Source organism: Dama dama, chromosome 12 (genome assembly GCF_033118175.1).
Source record: "Dama dama isolate Ldn47 chromosome 12, ASM3311817v1, whole genome shotgun sequence".
Taxonomy (NCBI): Eukaryota; Metazoa; Chordata; class Mammalia; order Artiodactyla; family Cervidae; genus Dama; species Dama dama.
This window is the reverse complement of record NC_083692.1, coordinates 18,399,608-18,425,237: the sequence shown is the minus strand read 5'-3', so window position 1 is coordinate 18,425,237 and position 25,630 is coordinate 18,399,608. Positions and strand designations below refer to the sequence as shown.

Genomic DNA, 25,630 nt, shown 5'->3' with positions numbered 1-25,630 from the left:
ATAAATTATTCAATATACCCTGGTTAACTAGCTCTCTTATAGTTTTGTTACTCCATACATGCTACTATATCCTAGAAATGCATTATTTGCTTAAACTTAATTTAAACTATTTACAGTCTTCATGTTAATTATAGAAATACTAGGAGTGAAATGTGTTTTATTTTATTTTTTTAAAGATTTATTTATTTTTAATTTTTGGCCACACCGTGCAGCATGTGAGATCTCAGTTCCCTGACCAGGGATCAAACCCACAACCCCTGCATTAGAAGGCTGAGTCTTAACCACTGGACCACCAGGGTAGTCCCTGAAATGTGTTTTAAAAACTATCATATTTTAGACAGAATTAGGAGATTTCCCTTATGGTTTTTGTATTTAAGGCTTTGTTCAGTCAGCACAAAATAAATCTACTTTATACCTGTTCTACATGACTTAGGTCTGTCTGTATTTCTTTTAAAACATTTTTAGGTTTCTCTTGAGCTATTCTAAGATTATTTACAACAATATTTCACTTCTGTATCCTCTGATTTTTTAACCATGTCAAGGAATGTTTACCTTAAAAAGCTACAGTACTTTGGCCACCTGATGTGAAGAGCTGACTCATTGGAAAAGACCCTGATGCTAGGAAAGATTGAAGGCAGGAGGAGAAAGAAAATGATATAGTTGAATGGCATCACCAAATCAATGGACATGAGTTTGAACAAACTCCGGGAAATAGTGAAGGACAGGGAAGCCTGGCATGCTGCAGTCCACAGGGTCACAAAGAGTTAGACACGACTTAGTGACTGAACAACAGCAACAACAAAAAGCTACTCAGATTTCCTACTGAAACATGCCAGCATCCTTGGAGAAATGATTGATTATAAGACTGGAGCAAGGAGAGTAAGAGATGAACTTGAGTATCTTATTGTGACAGGAAGTAAGGAACAAAAAATTAAAGGACGCAGAGGGTAACTTGAAGGGGCTTCCACTGGCCAAATCTGGGACAGTCAAAATAAATGACAGTAATCAGTTATAGCTTATTGAATAAAATGAGCTCATGAGTATATACAACTGATAAATATATACCTTAATAAACATGGGAGAATAGAATGCTTTTCCTTAAAGTGGAATGTAGTAAGTTATTAAATTTCCAAAGAATGATGCAATAAGAAAAATCACCATTTGGCGTCAGAGTAATAATTGATTCAGTCAAGAACAAGAATGGATGCTAAAACTAGTGTGAAAGTTTAATGAGCAAAAAGATACTTGCATAGTTGTAAAATATAGTCCTCCAAATTTATAATTATAAAAGGAAAAATTGTAACTTTCAACTGGAGAAACCTGTCAGACACAGTCTTAACCAGTTGATTACACTTAATGTCAGTCATCTCATGCTGTGATGCAGTGACAAGGATACATCATCACTTAAGCAGTGTATTCTTGCTGAAAAGTCATAACGTGAATCTTCTGATGAAGACACATCAGACAACTCCAGCTCTGGCCAGTATTCTTCAAAAACGTTGGTGTCATAAAAGACAAAGACTGAGAAATGGCTCCAGTTTAAAATTAGAATATATGACAACTAAGTGTAATCATAGTCAGGGATTATATCCTAGACCAGAAAAAGAAAAGTTACAGTGAAAGGACGTCATTGGTACAGTTGATGCTAAATTTGAATATGGACTATAGATTAAATAATAGTATTTTATCAATGTTAAATTTCCCAATTTTGGTCATTGTACTATACTTCTAAGAGATTGTTCTTTTTCTTAGGAAACACATAATGAAATATTTAGTACAGGAGTATGATGTCCTAAACTTATTCTCACATGCTCCAGAAGAAACAGCTTCAAAAGTCTACATCATATATATATGTATGTATATACACACACGTATATATGTATATAGACCTATCATAAAGGGAAAACAAATGTGGCAAAATTGAGTGAAGAGTATATGAGAATTCTTTGTACTCTCCTTGAAACTTCCCTTTAAAAATTTACTCATTTAAGAGAAATGCAAATCAAAACTCCAAGTTATCACTTCACACTTATTAAGATGGCTACTGTCAGAAGAACAGAAAATAGCAAGTGTTGGTGAGGATGTAGAGAAATTGGAATCCTTGTGCAGTTTGGTGGCAATGTGAAATGGTATAGCCGTTATGGAAAACAGTATAGAGATTCATCGAAAAATTAAAAATAGAATTATCATATGATGCAACAATCCCACTTAGGGGTACATTTCCAAGAGAATGTAAAGCAAGATCTTGACAAGGTAATTGCACACCCAGTGTTCTTGAAACCCTATTCATATAGTTGAGAAGTGGAAACAACCCAAATGTCTGTTGGTTGATGAGAGAATAAAGAAAGTGTGGTATACAAATACAAGAATATTGTGCAGCTTTAAAAGGGAAGGAAATCCGGTCGTGTGCTACAACATGAATGAACCTCAAGGCCATTATGCTAAGTGAAATAAGTTACAGAAGGACAAATACTGTATGATTCTACTCATATTAAGTATCTGTGGACAGGGAGTGTTGCCCCACATTCCAGTAAACAAAGAATGTCGCCCACCATTCCAGTTCTACAAGGATCAAGCCATCAGCCATTGCAGCCCCCCACCCTCCCTGCCATCTGCCTCCTTCCACAGTGCATCCTGAGGGGGAGGAAATTCCGGCTGGAGCAAAACAGGAAGCATTCTGAGCTTTGAATACTTGGCCCTCGATAATTAACCTACATATCTAAGGAATAATTTCAACAAGCCCAGATCCTTGCATCTTCCCTGACACAGAAAAGCACTAAAATCATTAACTCAAAGTACTGTTTCCTTGTGATTACTAGTAACATTTTGATGGGTTTTTTTTATGTTTTTTCCCAGTAAGAATCTGCTATATATTCTGCCTGCTCTCTTAACTCTTCTGAGCAGTTCCTCAGAGGTTTCTGAGAGGCTGTTTCCCAGGCTATAATCCTCAGTATAATCCTAGAATAAAACTTAATTCACAACTTTTAGGTTGTGTGGTTTTTCTTCCGTGGACATACCTGAAGTAGTCAAAATCGTACAAACAATGTAGAAAGGCTGGGGGAGGGAGGAGAAGGAGTTAGTGTCTCATAGAGTTTCAGTTTTGTAAGGTGAAAAAGTTCCAGAGATCTGCTGCCCAACAATGTGAATTAAAAATGGTTAAGATGGTAAATTTAATTTTTTTTTTTAACCATACACATGTTACTGAGGCAATTATGATGATGGCCGAGTTTTGGAAACTGGCAATAGCAAGTTAACAGTATAAATAATGTCCTCTCTTCTCGTCTTCCCACCTTACTCCACCTCTCCAACACTACTGGTTTCTTTTATTCCATTCTGTTCTGTTCTATTGGCTGTGCTGTGCAGTGTGTGGGATCTTAGTTCCCTTACCAGGAATCGAACCCATGCTCCCTGCACTGGGAATATACAGTCTTAACTACTGGACTACCAGGGAAGTCCCCCCTACTGGTTTTAATATCACATGAAAACTGGGCTATGTAATTAAGTTAGGACACAGAAATTTCTTTACCTTCCTCTTTATTTTCATTTTCTACAGATTGAAAAACTGAAACAGCAATTGAATGAAACAAAGGAAAAAGCCCAAGAGGAGAAGGAAAAATTGGTATGTACACTTGATGCCTCACTTATTGGTGGTCAGGTTTCTGGCAAGTTCAGATATTTAAGACCCGAGGATAATTAAGTCCTCCTGAGAACTCAGTGATCTTGAAGCTCATACACTTGACTGTACAGAAGCTCAAAAATAACATAAAATTATGTTATTGTCGAAAATCATCTCATAGTAGTGGTAGCTTACTGATCTTGAGCTCTAGGGCTTTTCAGTGGACAGTGCTGGGAAACATATTTTTTGAAGATTAAAATATATCATGAGCTCATGCTAATACTTTAAATTCAGATGCAGGAGTACAGGATTTTTACTTAACCTTATCTGTGTCTTCTTTCTCCCTCACCCAAAATCCTGGTTCTTAATGATACCAATGTAACTGTGTATTTTCTTCAAACCTCAATACATCAATAGGCATAGAATACTAATATGATACCAATGTAACTGTGTATTTTCTTCAAACCTTAATACATCAATAGGCACAGAATACTAATATTAATACTACTACCCACATAAACTGGTGGATACAGTTTAGGGTTGGGGGGGGTACTTTTCCCATTAGGATATATACCAATAGTGATCTACAATGAAATTCAGTTCAGTTTAGTTCAGTTGCTCTGTCGTGTCCAACTCTTTGCGACCCCATGGACTGCAGCACACCAGGCCTTCCTGTCCATCACCAATTTCTGGAGTTTACTCAAACTCATGTCCACTGAGTCAGTGATACCATCCAGCCATCTCATCCTCTGTCGTCCCCTTCTCCTGCCACCTTCAATCTTTCCCAGCATCAGGACCTTTTCAAATGAGTCAGTTCTTCACATCAGTTGGTCAAATATTGGAGTTTCAGCTTCAGCATCAGTCCTTCCAATGAATATTCAGGACTGATTTCCTTTAGGATGGACTGGTTGGATCTCCTTGCTGTCCAAGGGACTCTCAAGAGTCTTCTCCAACACCACAGTTCAAAAGCATCAATTCTTCTGCGCTCAGCTGTCTTTATAGTCCAACTGTCACATCATACATGACTACTGGAAAAACCATAGCTTTGACTAGATGGACCTTTATTGGTAAAGTAATGTCTCTGCTTTTTAATAAGCTATCTAGATTGGTCATAACTTTCCTTCCAAGGAGCAAGCATCTTTTAATTTCATGGCTGCAGTCACCATCTGCAGTGATTTTGGGGCCCCCCAAAATAAAGTTTGTCACTGTTTCCACTGTTTCCCCATCTATTTGCCATAAAGTGATAGGACCAGATCCCATGATCTTAGTTTTTTGAATGTTGAACTTTAAGCCAACTTTTTCACTCTCCTCTTTCACTTTCATTAAGAGGCTCATCAGTTCCTCTTCGCTTTCTGCCATAAAGGTGGTGTCATCTGCATATCTGAGGTTGATAGTTCTCCTGGCAATCTTTATGCCAGTTTGTGCTTCATCCAGTCCAGCATTTCTCATGATGTACTCTGCATATAAGTTTAATAAACAGGGTGACAATATACAGCCTTGATGTACTTCTTTCCTGATTTGGAACCAGTCTGTTCTTCCATGTCCAGTTCTAACTGTTGCTTCTGATCAAATTACCAAGGTCTAAAAACAATTTGAAATAATTCCTTTCTGTGAGGTTATGCCACTAACTCAGCAATACATTTTGCTTTTGACTTTTTAGGAGTTGCTTTAAAAAATTAATGTGAAATGATGTAATTATATAATTATAATTATGTTAAATAGGCTTCCTTGGTGATTCCATGGTAAAGAATCCACCTGCCAAACAGGAGACACCAGTTTCATCCCTGGGTCAGGAAGATCCGCTAGAGAAGGAAATGGCAACCCACTCCAGTATTCTTGCCTGGGAAATCCCATGGTCAGAGGAGCCTGGTGGGCTACCATGAGGTCACAAAAGAGTTGGACGTGACTGAGCAGCTAAACAGCAGCAGCAATTATGTAAAATATTTATGTGTTTCCAAAGTAAAATCTATCAAACACGGGTCTATTCTGAGAAATGTAACTTCTGTCCATGTCTCCACAATATACCAGAGTATATTGTCAAAACGGGTTTCTGTCAACATGATAGGTAAGAAATGACATTTTAGTGTATTTCAATTTGCATTTCTCTTATTCTGAGCTAGACTGAGCATTTTTTTCATGTGGTTAAGTGTGTTTTGCATTTGATAGCTCTTTTCATTTGTTAGTTGTGTTATTGGCCCTTTTCCTCCTCCATTTCCCTCCCACCCCTTTTTTTTCTCTTTACTCTCTCTTCTTCCCTTTCTCCTCTTCCTTTTCTCCTCATCTCTCTTCTTCCTTCTCCTTGTCTTCCCCCTTCCTTCCTCTTTCTCTCACCTTCTTCTCTATTTATTTAAGAGATATTGGCCCTCTCCTTGTCTCTTTGCTTACTGATTTTAATTTAGGATCAGGGATGTTATTTATCTCTCTTACAGATTAAAGATTTGTTTAGTCTTCTCATGAGGATTTCCCAGGTGGTGCTAGTGGTAAAGAACCCCCCTGCCAATGGAGGAGACATGAGAGACGTGGGTTCGATAAAAAAAAAAAGAGAGAGAGACGTGGGTTCGATCCCTGGGTTGCAGAAAGCCCCCTGGAGAAGGGCATGGCAACCTACTCCAGTATTCTTGCCTGGAGAATTCCATGGACAGAGGAGCCTGGCGGGCTATAGTCCATGGGGTCACACAGAGTCAGACACAACTGAAGCGACTGAGCATGCATGCAGTCTTCTCATACCTCTTTTAAATAATATCTACTTTTCTATACACGATCAGGTCATTTTAGAAGTTTCTCCTTATTCAAGGCACTTGGTCTCTTTTAATAAAAATTAAAACTTTATGTGAAGGTAAAAAAAGGGAGATTTTTCTTCAAAGAAGAAAGACAAATGGCTTAAGGCTTCAAATGGAACAGGACTCTGTGTGACCTCTGTTCTTTTTCCTAAGTCATTTACCTTTTTGTTTCTTTTTGTTAATACAGGAACAAAAATTTACTATGCAAGTAAGTGAGCTGGAGGGACAGTTCCATCAAAAGGCCAAAGAAATTGGCATGGTTCAGACAGAGCTCAAAACAATAAAACAATTCCAGAAGAGAAAAATCCAAGTGGAGAAAGAATTAGATGATGTAAGTTTCTTTCATTCTTTCTTTCTTCAAAAAGAAGACATTAAAAATAAAAGAAGACATTAGAATTAACTATTTATGTCTGCAAAGGCCTTCATAGACATTGACTCCTGTGAGATGGTAAAGGATTCCCTTTGTAGAGATTATCTGAGAAAAACAGGGAAGACATATCAGTGTAGGACTAAATGCCGAAAGTCTTGATAGACTTTTCTTTTTCTCAGCATTGATTTCTTTGTGAATTCAGCAGATCTTAGGCAACACACCCTCTTGCATTTATCACCAGTTAAACCTTTGGAACTACTACTGCTGTAGAAAAACATTAGCGGCAAAGGAGCAAAGTCCCAAAAGAAAATATACATAGACTGATGAATGATAACTTCAGAAAATTTTAAGACACACTGGGTAGGGGTGGATAGAGTGAGGACACCTGAGTACTTTCAGAAAGTTTTTCTGACATTGCATACTCTTTCTGTTCCCTCAGTTCAGAATATAGTTTTATTGCATTAATGACAATGGAATAAATGGCATAGATGAGGGCTAGACAGAGGTAGCTGAAATCAGCTTTGAGGTTTGGGCAAGTTACCTTCTCTATACCTAGGTTTCCTCATCTGTAAAAATTGGGGGTAGTAAGAGTTACTGGCTCATAGCGTTGTTGTAAGGATTAAATGAGTTCATATATGTAAAGTGAAGTTGGTGAGTCATGTCTGACTTTTTGCAACCCTATGGACTGTAGCCTGTCATGTTCCTCCATCCATGGGATGTTCCAGGCAAGACTACTGGGAGTGGGTTGCATTTCCTTCTCCAGAGGATCTTCCCGACCCAGGGATCAAACCTGGGTCTCCCGCACTGCAGGCAGACTCTTTACTGTCGGAGCCACCAGTGCTTAAAATAGTGTATGTCACATGGAATTAACAGTGGTGTATAGCTCCCTGAGAAAAAATGAAATCCTCATTTGTAACATTTACTGATTTCCTTGGTATAAATACTTATACTATGGCCAATTTCAACCAAGTCACAATGTGGCCAAAAAAAAAAAAAGAAACTGAACTCAGAGTGGTTACTTGTGCTGGAGGGGAGGGGTAGGAGAAATGGGGAGATGTTGGTCAAAGGGTACAAATTTTCAGTTATAAGATTGACAAGTTTTTAGGAATCTAAAGTATAATATATTGACCCTAACTAATAATACTGTATTATATACTTGAAACTTGCTAAGAGAGTAGATCTTAAGAGTTCTCACCACAAAAAAAGTAGTGGTAGTTTTGTGACATGATGGAGGTGTTAGCTAATGCTACGGTAGTATTCATTTTGCAATATAGTGTATCAAATTAGGAGATTGTACAGCTTAAATGTATATACTGTTAATATGTCAATTATATTTAAATTAAGCTAGAAAAAAGAAAAAAAATTTTAAAGGTTAGCAAAAAATTTTTTTGTGTGTTTCCATGTCTGCCTGCAATGCGGGAGACCTGGGTTTGATCCTTGGGCTGGGAAGATCCCCTGGAGGATGGCATGGCAACCCACTCCAGTATTCTTGCCTGGAGAATCCCCATGGACAGAGGAGCCTGGACCGCTACAATCCATAGGGTCGAAAAGCATCAGACATGACTGAGCGAATAAGCACAGCAAATAGTATTTTGTATTTCTTTTATACCACTTAGTCCAATCTATCTTGATATTATATTTATCATTTGTCTTATCTCCCCTGCTAGATGGTAAACTTTTTGAGGTATGAACAGTATTGTGCTTTGTATTTATTGAAGTACAAGATACAGAATAATGCTCAATAAATCTGTGTTGAATACTAAGTGGGTCTTTCATTTAAAATGTAATTGAAGGAATATCAAGTTTTCTACTAACTAGATGGGAAGAATCCTTTCACAGTGTATATGTATATCAAATCATTGTCATGTATACTTGAAATAGCATACATTTGTCAACAATGGGTTGGGAAGATCCCCTGGAGCAGAGAAAGGCCACCCACTCCAGTATTCTGGCCTGGAGAATTTCATGGACTGTATAGTCCACGGGGTTGCAGAGAGTCAGACACGACTGAGTGACTTTCACTCACTCACTCCTCGATAAAGCTGCAGTTTTCTAGAAAGAATATCTAGTTTTGTTTTATATGAAAATATAAAACTGAATCAAGTTAAGTTCCTTAACTTTTCAGGAACTCTCAAAATAGCCATCCTGAGGTGTAGGTATACATTCTGAATCAAAGTCAATGAGGAACTAGTTCATATTCGATTGGGCCTTGGTGTGAGTTTTTTTTTAAAGGACAATTTTGCCACCTAGTGGAGAAATCGATTGGTGGGCCAGGAAAACTTAAAATTCAAAAATAAAAGATCCTTGCTAATGTGAATCATAAGGTGTTTCTGTGGAATCCCAAATACGGAAGAATTAAGGCAGGTGTGGGGCTCATGACTCAAGGGAGGAAAATTATACTGTGCATATAGGATTCAATATACGAATTTAAAAGAGGCTAATTAACTTTAGATTGCCAAAAGGTATTCAAAGCATAAATTTAAAGAAAAAGTAATTTCCATCTACCTGATTAACAAAAGGAGCATTAACCTTATTTCTTCATTTTACATATTGTGAACATTTTTCAATGCTATTATGTATTTTTCTATAAAACCTTTTGACTGGATGCATGGATTTCCATTGGGTAGATACACCATGATTTATTAATTGGTTCCTTGTTGGACATTTGGATTCTTTTTCTAATTTTTCACTATTATAAACCAAGGAACATCTGAATAACAAAGTATTTTTCTATATTTTTAATTGGTTTTTAGGATAACATCTTTCAAAAGATTTATTTATTAATTTATAGATTTGGGGGGAGTCCAATGGAAAATGAAAGGTTTACTGCACCCTACCCTACTTAGACAGTAGACTTCTCCACACATTAAATATTGACAGTAATTCTGAAGGTCTTTGACAGTATAAGAGGCCTTTTTTAAATGCATAAAAAATACAAGAAGAAAGAAGAATATCTGAAAGATTGTATGATATGGATCAAACAGAGATTTAATACTGTTATGACAGAGATCACAGTAAGGAAAATTGCTAAGTATAAGGAAGGACAATATTAGAAACAATAATAATTATTCTGTGAAAACCCACAAGATCTCCTGGAACTAACACCAAAAAAAGATGTCCTTTTCATCTTAGGGAAATTGAATGCAAAAGTAGGAAGTCAAGAGATTCCCAGAGTAACAGGCAAAGTAACAGGAGTACAAAGTGAAGTAGGGCAAAGGCTAACAGAGTTTTGCCAAGAGAACACACTGGCAATAGCAAACACCCTCTTCCAACAACATAAGAGATGATTCTACACATGGATATCACCAGATGGTTAATACTGAAATCAGATTGATTACATTCTTTGTAGCTAAAGATGGAGAAGCTCTATACAGTCAGCAAAAACAAGACCTGGAGCTGACCATGGCTCAGATCATCAGCTCTTTATTGCAAAATTCAGGCTCAAATTGAAGAAAATAGGGGAAACTACTAGGCCATTCAGGTATTACCTAAATCAAATCCCTTATGATTATACAGGAGGTGATGAAAAAATTCAAGGGACCAGATCTGATAGACATAGAGTGCCTGAAGAACTATGGACAGAGGTTTGTAACATTGTACAGGAGGTGTCTACCAAAACCATCCCCAAGAAAAAGAAATGCAAGAAGGTAAGGTGGTTGTCTGAGGAGGCCTTACAAATAGCTGAGATAAGAGAAGTGAAAGACAAGGAGAAAGGGAAAGATATACCCAATTGAATGCAGAGTTCCAGAGAATAGCAAGGAGAGATTAAAAAAAAAGTCATCTTAAGTGAACAATGCAAAGAAATAGAGGAAAACAATAGAATGGAAAGACTAGAGGTCTCTAAGAAAATTGGAGATACCAAGGGAATATTTTATTCAAAGATATGCACAGTAAAGGACAAAAACAGCAAGGACCTAACAGAAGCAGAAGAGATTAAGAAGTGGCAAGAATACACAGAAGAACTATACAAAAAAGCTCTTAATGACCCAGATAACCTCTATGGTATGGTCACTCACCTAGAACCAAACATCCTGGAGTATGAAGTCAAGTGGGCCTTAAGAAGCATCACTATGAAAAAAGCTAGTGGAGGTGATGAAATTCCAGCTGAGTTACTGTCACTCTGCTTATTTAACTTATATGCAGAGTACGAAATATGAAATGCTGGGCTGTATGACTCACAAGCTGGAATCAAGATTGCCAGGAGAAATATCAATAACCTCAGATATGCAGATGATACCACTTTAATAACAGAAAGTGAGGAGGAACTAAAGAGCCTCTTGATGAAGGCGAAAGAGGAGAGTAAAAAAGCTGGCTTAAAACTCTACATTCAAAAAATGAAGATCATGGCACCCGGTCCAGTCACTTCATGGCAAATAGACGGAGAAAAAGTGGAAGTAGTGTCAGATTTCATTTTTTGGGCTCCAGAATCACTGTGGACGGTGACTGCAGCCACAAAATTAAAAGACGCTTGTTCCTTGGAAGAAAAGCTATGACAAACATAGACAATATATTAAAAAGCAGAGACATCACTTTGCCGACAAAGGTCTGTCTAGTCAAAGCTATGGTTTTTCCAGTAATCATGTACAGATGTGATAGTTGGACCATAAAGAAGGCTGAGTGCAGAAGAACTGATGCTTTCAAACTGTGGTACTGGAGAAGACTCTTGAGAGTCCCTTGGACAGCAAGGAGATCAAACCAGTCAATCCTAAAGGAAATCAATCTTGAATATTCATTAGAAGGACTGATGCTGAAGCTTAAGTGCTAATACTTTGGTCACCTGATGTGAGGAGCCAACTCACTGGAAAAGACTCAGATGCTGGGAAAGATTGAGGGCAAGAGCAGAAGGGGGCGACAGAGGATGAGATGGATATGGATGGTGTCACTGTCTCAATGGACATGAGTTTGAGCAAGCTACGGGAGATGGTGGACAGTGAAGCTGCAGTTCATGGGGTGCTGCAGTTCATGGGGTCTCAAAGAGTCAGACACAACTTAGTGATGAACAACAACAATAACTAATCTCTATATTAAATGGTTATTACTATTCTAAGTATTTTATGTGTATTATTTGTTATTTAATCCTTGCCACATCTCTATGAGATAGCTTCTATTATTATCTTCTTTCTACCCTGGAGACCTGAGACTTAGAGAAGATAATGATTTGCCAAAACAGCTGGTGAGAGAGGTAACAGTTGAACCTCAGGTCTGTCTGATGGAAAGTCCTTCTCTATTGCCTTTTTTTGTGGCATGAATGTTAGATTGAGCATACCTATTTCAATCTGATTGGTTCTCACCAGTAAATATAGCCTTCAGAATCAGAGTTATTTAGCTCAATTTTTTTTTTGCCTAGAAGAATTTTATGTTCTTTTTAGTCTATGTAGTTTTAGAGGATAGAAGGATCCATCTATGGGAATCATAGGGAAATACTTTTTAGATTTATACTAGGAAGAATTTTTTATTTTTCTAATTTTTTAGAATTTTCTAAAAATGAGAACTCTTAAAGGGTAGCCTAGGAAATTAATATGATTTGAATTATTGGTACTTCTGTCTTTAGATATTTTTCTCATAGAAAAGATTTCTGTCAAGTGGGAGATTTGTATAGTCTGACTCCTAAGATTCCTTCCAACTCTGAAAATTATGATTCTGTCAGTTCATGTGTTTAAAATGAAGATATTTGGTGGGGATAAGTATTATAATAACTTATTTGAATGTTCTGAGAACTGTTATTCATGAAAAGCTTTTTAGAAACTCAGTAGTAATCTTGTAAGTGAAAGTGTAAGTCACTCAGTCGTGTCCGACTCTTTGCAACCCCATGGACTATACAGTCCATGGAATTCTCCAGGCCAGAATACCGGAGTGGGTATAGCCTTTCCCTTTTCCAGGGGATCTTCCCAATCTATAGACATTTGTGAGAAATATGGTACTTGGAGGGAGGGCATGAAGTTTTTCTGTGTGTTCAAGATTAAGAGGTAATGTGTGGTGCTCGCTTCGGCAGCACATATACTAAAATTGGAATGATACAGAGAAGATTAGCATGGCCCCTGCGCAAGGATGACATGCAAATTCGTGAAGTGTTCCATATTTTTAAGGATCGGGTAGAGAGGGAGGTGGGAGGGGGGATCGGGATGGGGAATACATGTAAATCCATGGCTGATTCATGTCAATGTATGACAAAAACCACTACAATATTGTAAAGTAATTAGCCTCCAACTAATAAAAAAAAAAAAAGAGGTAATGTGTGACAAGGAATGTTTCTTGATTGAGAATGTTCCAGGGATATGCCCCAATCTGGGGCTTCCCGGGTGGCTCAGTGGTAAAGAAGACACCTGACAAAGCAGGAGATGCAGGAGACGTGGGTTCAGTCCCTGGGTTGGGAAGATCCCCTGGAGAAGGAAATGGCAACCCACTCCAGTGTTCTGGCCTGGAGAATCCTATGGACAGTGGAGCCTGTTGGGCTATAGTCCATGGGGTCGTATAGTCAGACGTGACTGAGCAGCAGCCACAGCATACCCCAATCTACCCCATTTCCTACTGACCATTCTTTGGTTTTTTGGTTATTTTAATTTTAGCTAAAGGAGGATTTAAGGAACACAGAGCGGAAACATCAGGAGACTCTTAGAAGACTGGAAGGCAAGTTTTTTGAAGAAAAGGTACAACATATTTGCATTAATTAGTAAATATTGTGTATCCTAGAACAACATACATGTATTTATATGTATTCTGAGACATAACTTTTCATTTGGGCATTTTATTATAAGAAGATTATCTACCCCACTCACCCTTAGTTAGACATTCTTGAAATCTTCAAGAAGGATTGTCATCTGAGCAAGGCTTCAGGACACATTCCCCCTCACCCCAGCTTGGTGTCCCCTGGTGGAACTAAAGCTGCAGGTACCACTTTCTGTAGGGGAGGTGGGCTTGGAGAGGTTTCTGTGGTACACGTGAAGGCCTTCCCTTAGTCAAGTCAACTAAGGATATTAATAAAAGGGGCTCAAAAGTATTCTTTAGCAACACAACTTTCCACATTTCTCTGTGCTTCTAAGTTAATTCTCAAATTGTGAGAAGTGTTTTGGAACACTTCTCTTCTACAGAATCTTCTCAGAGTCCCTATGGTTTTTCTTTAATTCTTTTAATTTTTCTTTAATTTTTTATCTTTAGGAAAGAATTAAATAGATTTTTTTCACAAATTGCCGGGCATGTAGGGAAGTGAGGGTGAGGCAAATAAGTACTCATGTCAGGTTTATATAAAAGGACTTGCTTTAAAAAGTGGCTCTCAGTTTCTAGTTTGTATACTGAATAACCTGGGAGTGGGATAGAAGCAGAATCTAGATATAACTGTATTAAAAGAGCCTATTTTCTTTTAGCATAGACTAGAAAAAGAGGCTGAAAAGAAGATAATAATGCTGGCAGACAGAGCCCACCATGAAGCTGTCGTGTAAGAGACCACTGCCTCCTTTTTCTTTCTAGTAGCCTCTCTTACCTCTTTGCTAGTCTTTTTTGTTCTTATCATGTTTTCTGCCCTCTTCTTTCCAAGTTTGCTTTCTTCAAATTTTCTAGCTTACTTTCCTTCTTTCTGTGTCTCCACCCCTTTTCCTCCCATCCTCTTTGTAGCTGCAGAGTGTGGAGGAGAGAACTTGGGCTTTGAAGTTACACTTTAGTTCTCAACATGTATACTAATTGTAGGAAGATTTCTTAAGTTTTTTGAAATTAATTTTCTTCATCTAAAAATGGTATTAATAATGCCAACTGTGCATGGTTATCAAGAGGTATATGAGTGGAAGTAACTGCGTTGTGTTAATGCATAAACTAGGTCTCAGTGTGTTAATGTGTTCAGTCGCTCAGCTGTGTCCAACTCTTTACAACCCCATGAACTATAGCCAGCCAGGTTCCTCTGTCCAAGGAATTTTCCAGGCAAGAATATTGGAGTGGGTTGCTATTTCCTACTCCAGGGGATCTTCCTGACCCAGGGATCAAACCTGAGTCTCTTGTGCCTCCTGCATTGGCAAGCAGATTCTTTGCCACTGTGCCACCTGGGAAGCCCCCAGGTCTCAATGGTTTATTTCTAATCTAATGTGGGTCTGACAGCTGTACTCCAGTGGTGGTTCAGGAACCTAAGCTGCTTCCATTTTGTTCTTTATGTCCAGTCACATTGACAGTATGGGAAACACATACCTGCCCTTAACTGCCTTGGACTAGAAGTAACATATCACTCTTTACTTTATCATTGGTGAGAACTTAGTTTTTAAGATCCCCAGCCAAGTATAGAGTACCCACTATGAGCTAAATAAGTGTTGGTCATTTTTTTTTTATTATTTATTATTATTATTTTTTGGTTGCCCACTTGTCTTATAGGATCTTAGTTCCCTGACCAGGGAGTGAACCTGGGCCATGGCAGTGAAAATGCTGAGTTCTAATCACTGAACTGCTAGGGAATTCTCAATGATCATTACTATTAATGTTAGGGGATAAAGCAGTCACTGATCTAGTTTGGTAATATTTAAAACTTGAGTCTGTGTTTTTGGGTCTTTTAGGCAATTGAACAATGCTGGAAGAAGTGTTTTTAAAGAGAATATTTATCTCCAGAAAGCTCTCGCATACCATCTGAAGGAAGCTGATGCTCTACAAAAAAACTCCCAGAAGTTGCAAGAGACTCAGACCTTCCTTTTAGAGCAAAAGGTTCCCATTCTCATTTAAACTTTCTTGTTTGTTTTAAAGATTGGTTGATGAAGTAATGATATATAAGGACAATAGGACCATTTTCCTTCTATCTGGTTGATGTGTTTTTCTTACCTGAAAAGTTAATTACTGAATAATTTATAAGAAACTTTAGACTTAGTTTTATAAAGAATATCTCTGAAACATAAATGTAACTCCTGTCCTCTAATACATTTGTATTCATTTTATGTTGCTTAGAGTTGGTCCCTGAATCACTTAGGAATAGGTTCTCAGCTGTGACTACAGTGGTTTCCCCATGTAAGGGTGTATTCTCTCCCTAAAGGAAGTCTGGAGGTAAGCAGTCCAGAGCTGGAATGCCACAAAGTTAGCAGACACTTGGCTTCCTTAATTTTGTTCTGCAGCACATGGCTTATCTCCACAGAGTCACCCCATGGCCCCCAACAGCTGCTGGAGCTCTCACAACAGGGAGGGAGAAGAACAAGAAGGAAGACAGTATGCTCCTCCCTTCAGAGGTCTTCCTGAAAGTCCTATACACATTTTTACTTGCAGCTGTTTCATTAGAGCTTAGTCACATGACTTTGCTGAACTACTAGGGAAACTGGGAGTTTTCATCTGGGCTTAGTGCTTTTCTGAATAAAATTAGGGCTTTATTATGAAGTAGAAAATGAAAAATGGACACTGGGACAGGCAACTAGCAGACTGCCACAGTTAGCAGTATATAGTTGTTAAATTACTATAGTAATTTTACTGAATAGTCTTATTGGGATATTCTTTTGATAATATAAAATACTGAAGCTTTCATAATTTTAGAAGAAGGAAAATGCCTTGATTAGTAAAATTTGTGGTCTTCGTAAGTCCAGAAAAGGACTCTTGATGCTTCTTACTCTTTATGCACAGAAGAACAAAAATATCACCATTGCAACCTGGCCTCAAACTCAAACCTCTTAAAGTAATGGAAATTAGTGAGTAAATTTTCCGAAATTAATTAAAAAAACCTCACACCTCCCTCATCTATCTGTTTTAGGAGATCAATGATCTGTTGGTTAAAGAAAAGATAATGCAACTTACCCAGCAGAGATTACAAATCCAAACTCTTCAGAAGAAGGTAGTAAGCCTGGAGAATGCCCTGGTTTGCATGACCAAAGAGTTTGAGACTGAAGTTTTAAAACTGCAGCAACAGGCAATGGTAGAGAACCAAGCAGGTCAGGTTGAAATTTTCAAGCTGCAGCAACTTCTTCAGATGAAGGACAAGGAAATGAATCGAATAAAGAAGCTGGCCAAGAACATACTAGATGAGAGAACAGAAGTGGAAAGATTCTTTTTAGATGCTCTACACCAAGTAAAGAAACAGATCCTATTTAGCAGAAAGCATTATAAACAGGTAGCACAAACTGCCTTCAATCTTAAAATGAGAGAGGCATGTGCAGGAAGAATGGAATATCCCAAAATCCGAACGTTTGATGGCAGAGAACACAGCACCAATAGCGTGAATCAGGATCTTATGGAGGCTGATAAATGGTACTAATGATGCTTTAATATTTTGTCTTTTGTACCGCTTTTTTTTTTTTGCCCTTTAGAGAAATAAAAATCCTGACAAGTTCAGTTTGACAGTATCTAAGTATTAAATATTGATTACTCAGTAAGTTACTTGAGAAGAGAAACTGTCTTACTCATCTTTGTAACCCCTATGCTTAGCATAATGTGTGGGGTCTTCTTAGTAGATTGTCTTCCTTTTTTGTATGACAGAGACTTGTCAGAGGGATTGTTTGTTCCATTTTGAATGTCATTGTAATATCTTTTAACATGTTCCTTTCTTCCATTTCCTGTAAATTTGTTTCAAAGGTTTGATTAGATTCAGGTTAAACATTTTTGATAAACATACTTTCACAAATATTTTGTAATATTCCCCTTACTATTCTGAGATGAAATTCATAGGTAATAATATCTAACTAAACCTCTAATTAAAAAAATCAACATAACTCTTTGTTGTACAGAACTGCTCTATGGATTGGAGGACACACAATAGTGCCCCTTCCACCACTGTCGTAACCAAAAGTCCCTACAAGTGTCTAAGTACACTGAAGAGATCTACTGCCACCATGATGAAGGCAGTAGAAAGACTGAGACAGTTGTAGACTATATACCCCTGGAGAAGGAAATGGCAACCCATTCTCGTATTCTTGCGTGGAGAATGCCATGGACAGAGGAGCTTGGCGGACTATAGTCCATAGGGCCACAGAGTTGGACATGACTGACTAACACACACAGGCTATATACAATAATTAATTGTTTCCTGTTAGCATTAATATCTGTTTGAATACTTTTCACCCTATAAACCATGGATTAAATTATAGTACATTTTAAATATTACTATGAAAAAATTGTCTTATATCCCTATGCAATTAAATTCTTCAAGGGCCTTAAGAAATTTTAGAAAATCCCTACTACTGTGCACTTAACATTCTTATTAAAAGGGGCTTCCAAATGTATTTTCTGTTTTAAATTATTTTTTAATGGGCTAATATGAAAGTTTTAAATTATATAACTGTCAGGAAGGTTGGACATGGCCAGTGACTCTTCTTCAAAAATGTCCATACTATAATTTTTTTATCTTATTGCCATATTCAGAAGTCTATTAATAACACTATTACTATTACTCTATTATAATAATAGACTTATTATAATAACTGCTACCAGAGGTTCACTGTAATTTTTCTATTTTTTATTTAATAAATCAAGCAAGTTGAGTCCCCACCATACATAAGGCAGTTTCTTTTCATTTTTTAAATCTACTGTATATTAAGTGGTATATAAGTTTTCAGAGGAAGGTACATAAAATGACTCTTCACATTATTATTGCAGAAACTGGACTCTCCCTATTCTTCGTTCTGAGCAATTAATCACCTTAACCCTAGTTTTCTATTGCATCTACCAGGAAAGCAGAAATTGTAGTTAAAATATTACAGTATCTGCTGAAGAGGCAGATTGGGAAGGACAAAGTATATGGTGATCACAAGGCAAAATCTAAACTTAACTAACCCAATTGACATATATGCAAATACTTCCTACATTCTACATCTATACTATATCTACATGTTAGCCAACTTTTGTAAATAGCAAGTAGACTATAAATCCTTTAGAAAAGTTATGGTATAGATAAATACCTGCCTGGAAAGCTTAGCTATAACCTTATTTGGAGGTTAGAAATAGACAAGTTACATGTTATTTTATATATTTACCTCATCACTCTATTTTCATAGCAAAATATCTAATACTAAAGACATGCTAAAAGGAATTTATCAGTAATTGCACTGAACAACTATTTTTTCTTACTTCTTTTGTCTTTGTGTTATCTGGATACACAATTTTGCTTCACAACTTTCTATTCTGCTTATTTGCTTAACGTTTGGGCACAAATTTTTCATGTTGTTACAGTTTTTATTTCATTTTAATGACTATATAAACTTTCAAATTGGCTAGCATATTGATATGCTTTTCAACTATGATTTTGTAATAGACATAGTTTGCTTTGTAGTCATTACATTTGGAAACATCGTAATATTCAGTTATGATTTGGAAATGTCCTTTTCTCATGTTTCCATATTTTATATTTTTTAAAAAGAGATGCTTAATTTGATCATACTTTTTTCCATTTTTTTCTTTGAAATTCTTTAGGACAGATATTCAAGGAAATGTGGATATTGGAGATTTGACCTGGGAGCAGAAGGAGAAAGTCTTGAGACTGCTCTTTGCAAAAATGAACGGCTTTGTTCCCAGGTAACTCCCTATTTCAGTAGTGAAATACTACTTTTCTATCAAACCTAGAAACCATGTAGAAACAGTGAACATATCCTTATTTAGAGTTAAGAGAATGGGAAACAAGCAGAAAATAAAACAAGGTCATATTGTATAGCTACTGCAACTCCCAGAGATAAAGAATGGGAGATGTGTAAGTGAGCACTGAAATGAAAGAGGAATTAGAATTAAAGGGGAGAGAAAAATTGATTAATCTTAGGTGTTTAAGCTAATGCTTCCTAAGAAGGTATAACATTGCTCAGCTGAATGAGTGGTAACTAAAGAGAAGCATAGCAATTGTTAAGATTCTATTGGTCTGCAAAGATAAGAAAATGATTACAAAGCTGAATATAAATCATGGGGCTCTTTAATACCAAAAAAAAAAAAAAAAAGGACCTAGAAAGGAAAACAGAAAACCACAGTTACTCCAAATAATTATTTTAATGATTAGTTTTACTCTCTTTCTTCACCATGTTTTATCAGTGACTGTAACCCTGGTAATGAACTATAAAGTGGCTAAAATAAGTCAACCACTTATCAACTGATTGTTAAATGCTTGGTACCACGGTACTGTAGGGATACAAAAGAATTAAAGGACATTGCCTTTGATTTCAAGAGCCTACAGTTCTATTTCCCAAACAAAACCAAGTGTGACAAGGAAAATTAGGTGGCACAATAAAGTGTAATTGGAGTGCAGACAATTTGTCAGTGGGCTAGAGTAGTCAGGGAAGACTGTGAGGGCAACACCGTGGGTGTCTCACAGGATAGTGGGAAAGAGTGTGGAGGGCACATCATGCTAGGACTCAGTAGACACCATGAGAAAAAGCCCAGAGGGAGGACTGGGTGGAGGCTATTTCAGTTCAGTTCAGTAGCTCAGTCTGATTCTTTGTGACACCTTTTGACTGCAGCATGCCAGGCCTCCCTGTCCATCACCAACTCCCAGAGTTTACTCAAACTCATGTCCATTGAGTTGGTGATGCCATCCAACCACCTCATCCTCTGTCATCCCGTTCTCCTCCCATGTTCAATCTTTCCTAGCATCAGGGTCTTTTCCAATGAGTCAGTTCTTCACATCATGTGGCCAAAGTATTGGAGCTTCAGCTTCAGCATCAGTCCTTCCAATGAATATTCAGGGCTAATTTCCTTTAGGATGGACTAGTTTGATCTCCTTTCAGTCCAAGGGACTCTCAAGAGTCTTCTCCAACACCACAGTTCAAAAGCATAAATTCTTCAGTGCTCAGTTTTCTTTATGATCCAACTCTTACATCTATACATGACTATTGGAAAAACCATAGCCTTGACTATACAGACCTTTGTCCAGAGGGTATTTAAGCAACACTAAGGAGAAACTTCCTGGCTTGAGGAAATTTGGTGATGATAGAGAGTAATTCAGTTCAGTTTCAGTTGCTCAGCCATGTCCGACTCTTTGCAATCCCATGGACCACAGCACGCCAGGCCTCCCTGTCCATCACCAACTCCTGGCGTCTACTCAAACTCATGTCCATTGAGCCGGTGATGCCATCCAACCATCTCATTCTCTGTCGTACCCTTCTCCTCCTGCCCTCAATCTTTCTCAGCATCAAGGTCTTTTCAAATGAGTCAGCTCTTGGCAATTGCAGCCAGCCTGTTCTTTTCCTTCTTCAAGCGTTTCTTCTGTTTCTCGAGCTTCCTAGTAATCTCAGCAGCCGCTTCCTCTGCCTGAACCATTGCCTCCTTCGTGACATCCAGATTCTTTCGGGGAATCTCTCCAGTCTCATAGAAGGACAGCCGCTCCTCAACTTGTTCTTGAAGCTTCTCCCCAAAAACACTGGTGGGCACCTCAGAGAAGCAATCGATTCGTGAGGCAATACTGCATTTGTTTGCCAGGTATCGGGAGATGCGACCTTTATTCTTGGCAGCTGCTCAGCCAATGAAGGTAGAGTGGAAAATGAGTCTGTATTTTGGGCTGTTATCCCTTGTCTTAAAGGCTTTGGAAACTTGGTCCCTTTACTGGGCCCAGGGAATCACTCAGACACCAGACTGGCCATATGTCTCTGCTTTTTAATATGCTGTCTAGGTTGGTCATAACTTTTCCTTCCAAGAAGTAAGCGTCTTTTAATTTCATGGCTGCAATCACCATCTGCAGTGATTTTGGAGCCTGAAAAAATAAAGTCAGCCACTGTTTCCACCGTTTCCCCATCTATTTGCCATGAAGTGATGGCGACACTTAGTTTTCTGAACATTAGTTCAGAAACATTAGTTTCTGAACACTTAGTTTTCTCAACATTAGTTTTCTGAATGTTGAGCTTTAAGCCAACTTTTTCACTCTCCTCTTTCACTTTCATTAAGAGGCTCTTTAGTTCTTCTTCACTTTCTGCCATAAGGGTGGTGTCATCTGCATATCTGAGGTTATTGATATTTCTCTCAGCAATCTTGATTCCAGCTTGTGCTTCCTCCAGCGCAGCATTTCTCATGATGTACTCTGCATATAATTTAAATAAACAGGGTTACAATATACAGCCTTGACGTACTCCTTTTCCTATTTGGAACCAGTCTGTTGTTCCATGTCCAGTTCTAACTGTTGCTTCCTGACCTGCATACAGATTTCTCAAGAGGCAGGTCAGGTGGTCTGGTATCCCCATCTCTTTAAGAATTTTCCAGTTTGTTGTGATTCACACAAAGGCTTTGGCATAGTCAATAAAGCAGAAATAGATGTTTTTTCCTGGAACTCTCTTGCTTTTTTGATGATCCAGTGGATGTTGGCAATTTGATTTCTGGTTCCTCTGCCTTTTCTAAAACCAGCTTGAACATCTGGAAGTTCATGGTTCACGTATTGCTGAAGACTGGTTTGGACAATTTTGAGCATTACTTTACTAGCATATGAGATGAGTGCAATTGTGGGGTAGTTTGAGCATTCTTTGGCATTGCCTTTCTTAGGGGTTGGAATGAACACTGACCTTTTCTGGTCCTGTGACCACTGCTGAGTTTTCCAAATTTGCTGGAATATTGAGTGCAGCACTTTCACAGCATCATCTTTCAGGATTTGGAATAGCTCAACTGGAATTCCATCACCTCCACTAGCTTTGTTCATAGTGATGCTTCCTAAGGCCCACTTGACTTCACATTCCAGGATGTCTGGCTCTAGATGAGTGATCACACCATCGTGATTATCTGGGTCATGAAGATCTTTTTTGTATAGTTCTTCTGTGTATTGTTGCCACCTCTTCTTGATATCTTCTGCTGCTGTTAGGTCCATACCATTTTTGTCCTTATTGAGCCCATCTTTGCATGAAATGTTCCCTTGGTATCTCTGATTTTCTTGAAGAGATCTCTTCTTTCCCATCCTATTGTTCTCCTCTATTTCTTTGCAGTGATCACTGAGGAAGGCTTTCTTATCTCTCCTTGCTATTCTTTGGAACTCTGCATTCAAATGGATATGTCTCTCCTTTTCTTCTTTGCTTTTCGCTTCTCTTTTCACAGCTATTTGTAAGAGTAATTAGTAATTAGAAATAAAGTTTAATCTACAGGTTAAATTATGATGAGCCTTAAAAACCATGCAGAAAATTCTGAACTTTGTAATATAGATTCTGGAGTAATGCAGCATAGTTTTCTTCTCTGCCTTGGAGGAATATAAAGAACAATAAGCCATACTCTTAAACGATTCTCCTACTGGAAGGGTTTGTGTCATTGTTCTCAGAGCTGACCTTAACCTAACACAGTGACAGGTATGATAGACTGAAGGACATATATACAGCTGGGACTGGCAGAAGCTGCTGCACAGCCCTGGGCATGTGTGGTGAGGGATTTAAGCAAGAGTGGAGGCAGTTGGATTAAAGAAAAGAAACAGACACACTAAGGAAGGAGAAGCAGGACGTGGTGGTAAAGGATAAAAGGAATATAAAGAAAGTAAGCATTTAAGATTTTTAGCTTAAGAGAGCTTCCTTGGTAGCTCAGCCAGGTAGATCCCACGTCTTTGAGCAACTAAGCCCTTTGCCACAACTATAGATCCTGTGCTCTAGAGCCTGGGAGCTGCGAATGCTGAGGCCACGTGCCCAGCTGCCAAAGCTGGCGTGCCCTGGAGCCTGTGCTCCATCCTAAGAGCAGCCATGGCAATGAAAGGCCTGCGGACTGCAACTAGAGAGTTATCTCCACTCGCCACAACTAGAGAAAGCCCACACAGCACACTCACAAAGACCAGCACAGCAACGAAGACCAGCACAGTCTAAATTAAAAAATTAATTAAAAAAACAGAGTTTTTGCTTAAGAAATGAAGGTGGTATGAAAGGCAAATGAAAAATATGGAAAACCATACTTTCCATATGGAAAAATATGGAAATATTTCCATAAAAATTTATGGAGATATTTAAATTTTTATTTAATTCATCAATTCATTTAACATAATACATATTGAATGCCATATTATTGGAGAAGGAAATGGCAACCCACTCCAGTATTCATGCCTGGGAAATCCCACGGACAGAGGAGCTTGGCAGCGATGGTCCATGGGGTCGAAAGAGAGTCGGACACAACTGAGCGACACAACAATTTATTGAGGATATAGTGTTAAGCAAATAAAGACATCATGCTTGATTTCAGGGAGTTTATGATCTACATGGGAGGAAAAATGAATTGTTCAAGTCATTACGCAATGAAAAATACCACTCTGACATAGGTTCGAAGGAGTAGTATTTAGTGGTAAGAGAGCCTAGATTAGGGGAGTCTGACCTAATTGAGATTAGGAAAAGTCTCTGAGGAAGTAAAAGCCTGAGTTGACCTCTAAAGGGAAACAGGAACAAAAGGGAGGTGGCAAAAGCATTCTGGGCAGAAGAAATACAAGTAGTATTTTCAGTGATGAACTGGAAATCAACATGATTCTAATCTGAAAGTGGGCTTCACAGAGTTACAAAACAGTTTTAGTAGGTTGATTTGCCAGCAAATAAAGACACACCCCACTCCTAAAACTTGTCTTCAATTAAGTGCATATGAAAGCAGCATAACCCCATTCAAAATCTGGCTATATTACATAGCCCCAAAATAAAGCAGATTTATTCAGGGAAAAACACAATACTCAGAGAGATACTCAATAGACAGAATGTGTGTGGGCCATTTCAGAAGGCGAGAGGGCCTATTTTCCTGTTCTTAAACTAGATTTCCCAAAGTATTAGGAAAAACTTTCATACTGGGTCTATCTCCATTGGGTAACTTTCTTGTGTTTTGAGATTCTTTTAGTGGGAAGGGAATTTTTTGCGCTTGCTTTTGGTCAGTAGTCTGGTTCAACCTTGCCCATCACAATTAGTATCTGTTGTATGAATATCATGATTATCTTCATAAATATTCCCATTTCTTAAAGTCAGTGTCTCAACTTTAGGAGAATGTAAGTTTTAATTAACTTGCCTAATATACTGTCTCTGTGTGTGTATAATAGCATTTTTGAAAATTAGAAACCCATCCAACTGAAACATTTCCCTTTAGCAGTTTTAAAAGTATAGTTGAAATACATGGCATGTGATGATACTGCCTCAATGTGAACATATCCCCACTACAGGAAATACAGCCAGAGTTCTAGACCTCCAGTTCCAGACTATGTTGTTCCTGACGATGAAACAACAGAGTTTGGGTAAGCTCTCTTGACTGTCAATGAATGTGAGCCTGATTGCAGTGGTGGTTGTGGACATCTTATACATACAAGAATTGAGTGAGAATAATGTAAGTCTTTTTTTTTTGAACCAAGTTCCACATGTGTACAGTTGTTGACAAGTCTCACTTTGTCACTATTGTAGGGATGAAAGTAAGCTTCAAGATCAAACGTTCATCACCCAACAAGTGCCAATCTTAAACTCTACTGGTGAACTGTTGATACGCAATATTCAGAAAGGATCCCAAGAGTCTGACACAGTAAGGAGCTATAATGTAACCAAACAATACATGTAACTGTTCCTCTTCCTCATGCAGCTTCTTCTAAGTCACAGTTCTTTTCTCTACTAGCCAGTTCTCAGGGATCAGTGAAACGAGTAATAACATTAGTATGAGATTGTGGACCTTTTTTTTTTTCTGGATTGTGGACATTTTAATAACAATGTCCATATTAAGGAAAGCATATATTTAACACAAATGCATATTTGTGTTTTTAGTGTGGAAAACCTGTAAGTTGCCTTTTGAAATATATAGCCCAGCTAAAATATGTACTATCATTTATGTAAGAATAAACATAATGACCATGTACCTCTTGGCTTTGTACAGAGCTGGGAAGCTGAGTCACTACAGGCTAGCAGATAAAGGCATTATAAGGAAGTATGGTACCATAAGAAAACAACAAAACAAAAACAGGGTTTCTTTTCAAGAGCTTTTTACTTGTAATTTGTTGTACATAATCAATGAGTACAATGTAGAATCTGAGAAATTTCAAATGAGGCCACT

The 25,630-nt window shown here is 37.9% G+C and overlaps 1 protein-coding gene and 1 non-coding gene across 7 annotated transcripts in view; both read left to right on the top strand.

Moving 5' to 3' along the window:
- BBOF1 (basal body orientation factor 1) overlaps window positions 1-25,630 on the top strand; it is a 34,732-nt gene that overhangs the window by 4,962 nt on the left and 4,140 nt on the right. For 4 of the 6 annotated variants that reach the window (XM_061156656.1, XM_061156652.1, XM_061156655.1 and 1 more), the window contains exons 3-11: window positions 3,554-3,619; window positions 6,584-6,727; window positions 13,333-13,413; window positions 14,128-14,198; window positions 15,295-15,439; window positions 16,464-16,957; window positions 19,115-19,216; window positions 24,759-24,830; window positions 24,994-25,431. In XM_061156656.1, coding sequence (XP_061012639.1) covers window positions 3,554-3,619; window positions 6,584-6,727; window positions 13,333-13,413; window positions 14,128-14,198; window positions 15,295-15,439; window positions 16,464-16,957; window positions 19,115-19,216; window positions 24,759-24,830; window positions 24,994-25,144 — 1,326 coding nt within the window. In that variant the 3' untranslated portion in view covers window positions 25,145-25,431. Of the gene's footprint in view, window positions 1-3,553; window positions 3,620-6,583; window positions 6,728-13,332; window positions 13,414-14,127; window positions 14,199-15,294; window positions 15,440-16,463; window positions 16,958-19,114; window positions 19,217-24,758; window positions 24,831-24,993; window positions 25,432-25,630 lie in introns of those variants that run through there. The other 2 variants (XM_061156653.1, XM_061156654.1) reach the window with 2 other exon arrangements.
- Window positions 12,743-12,849, top strand: LOC133067609 (U6 spliceosomal RNA). The gene has a single exon (XR_009695376.1). It is a non-coding gene; the product is annotated as a U6 spliceosomal RNA (small nuclear RNA).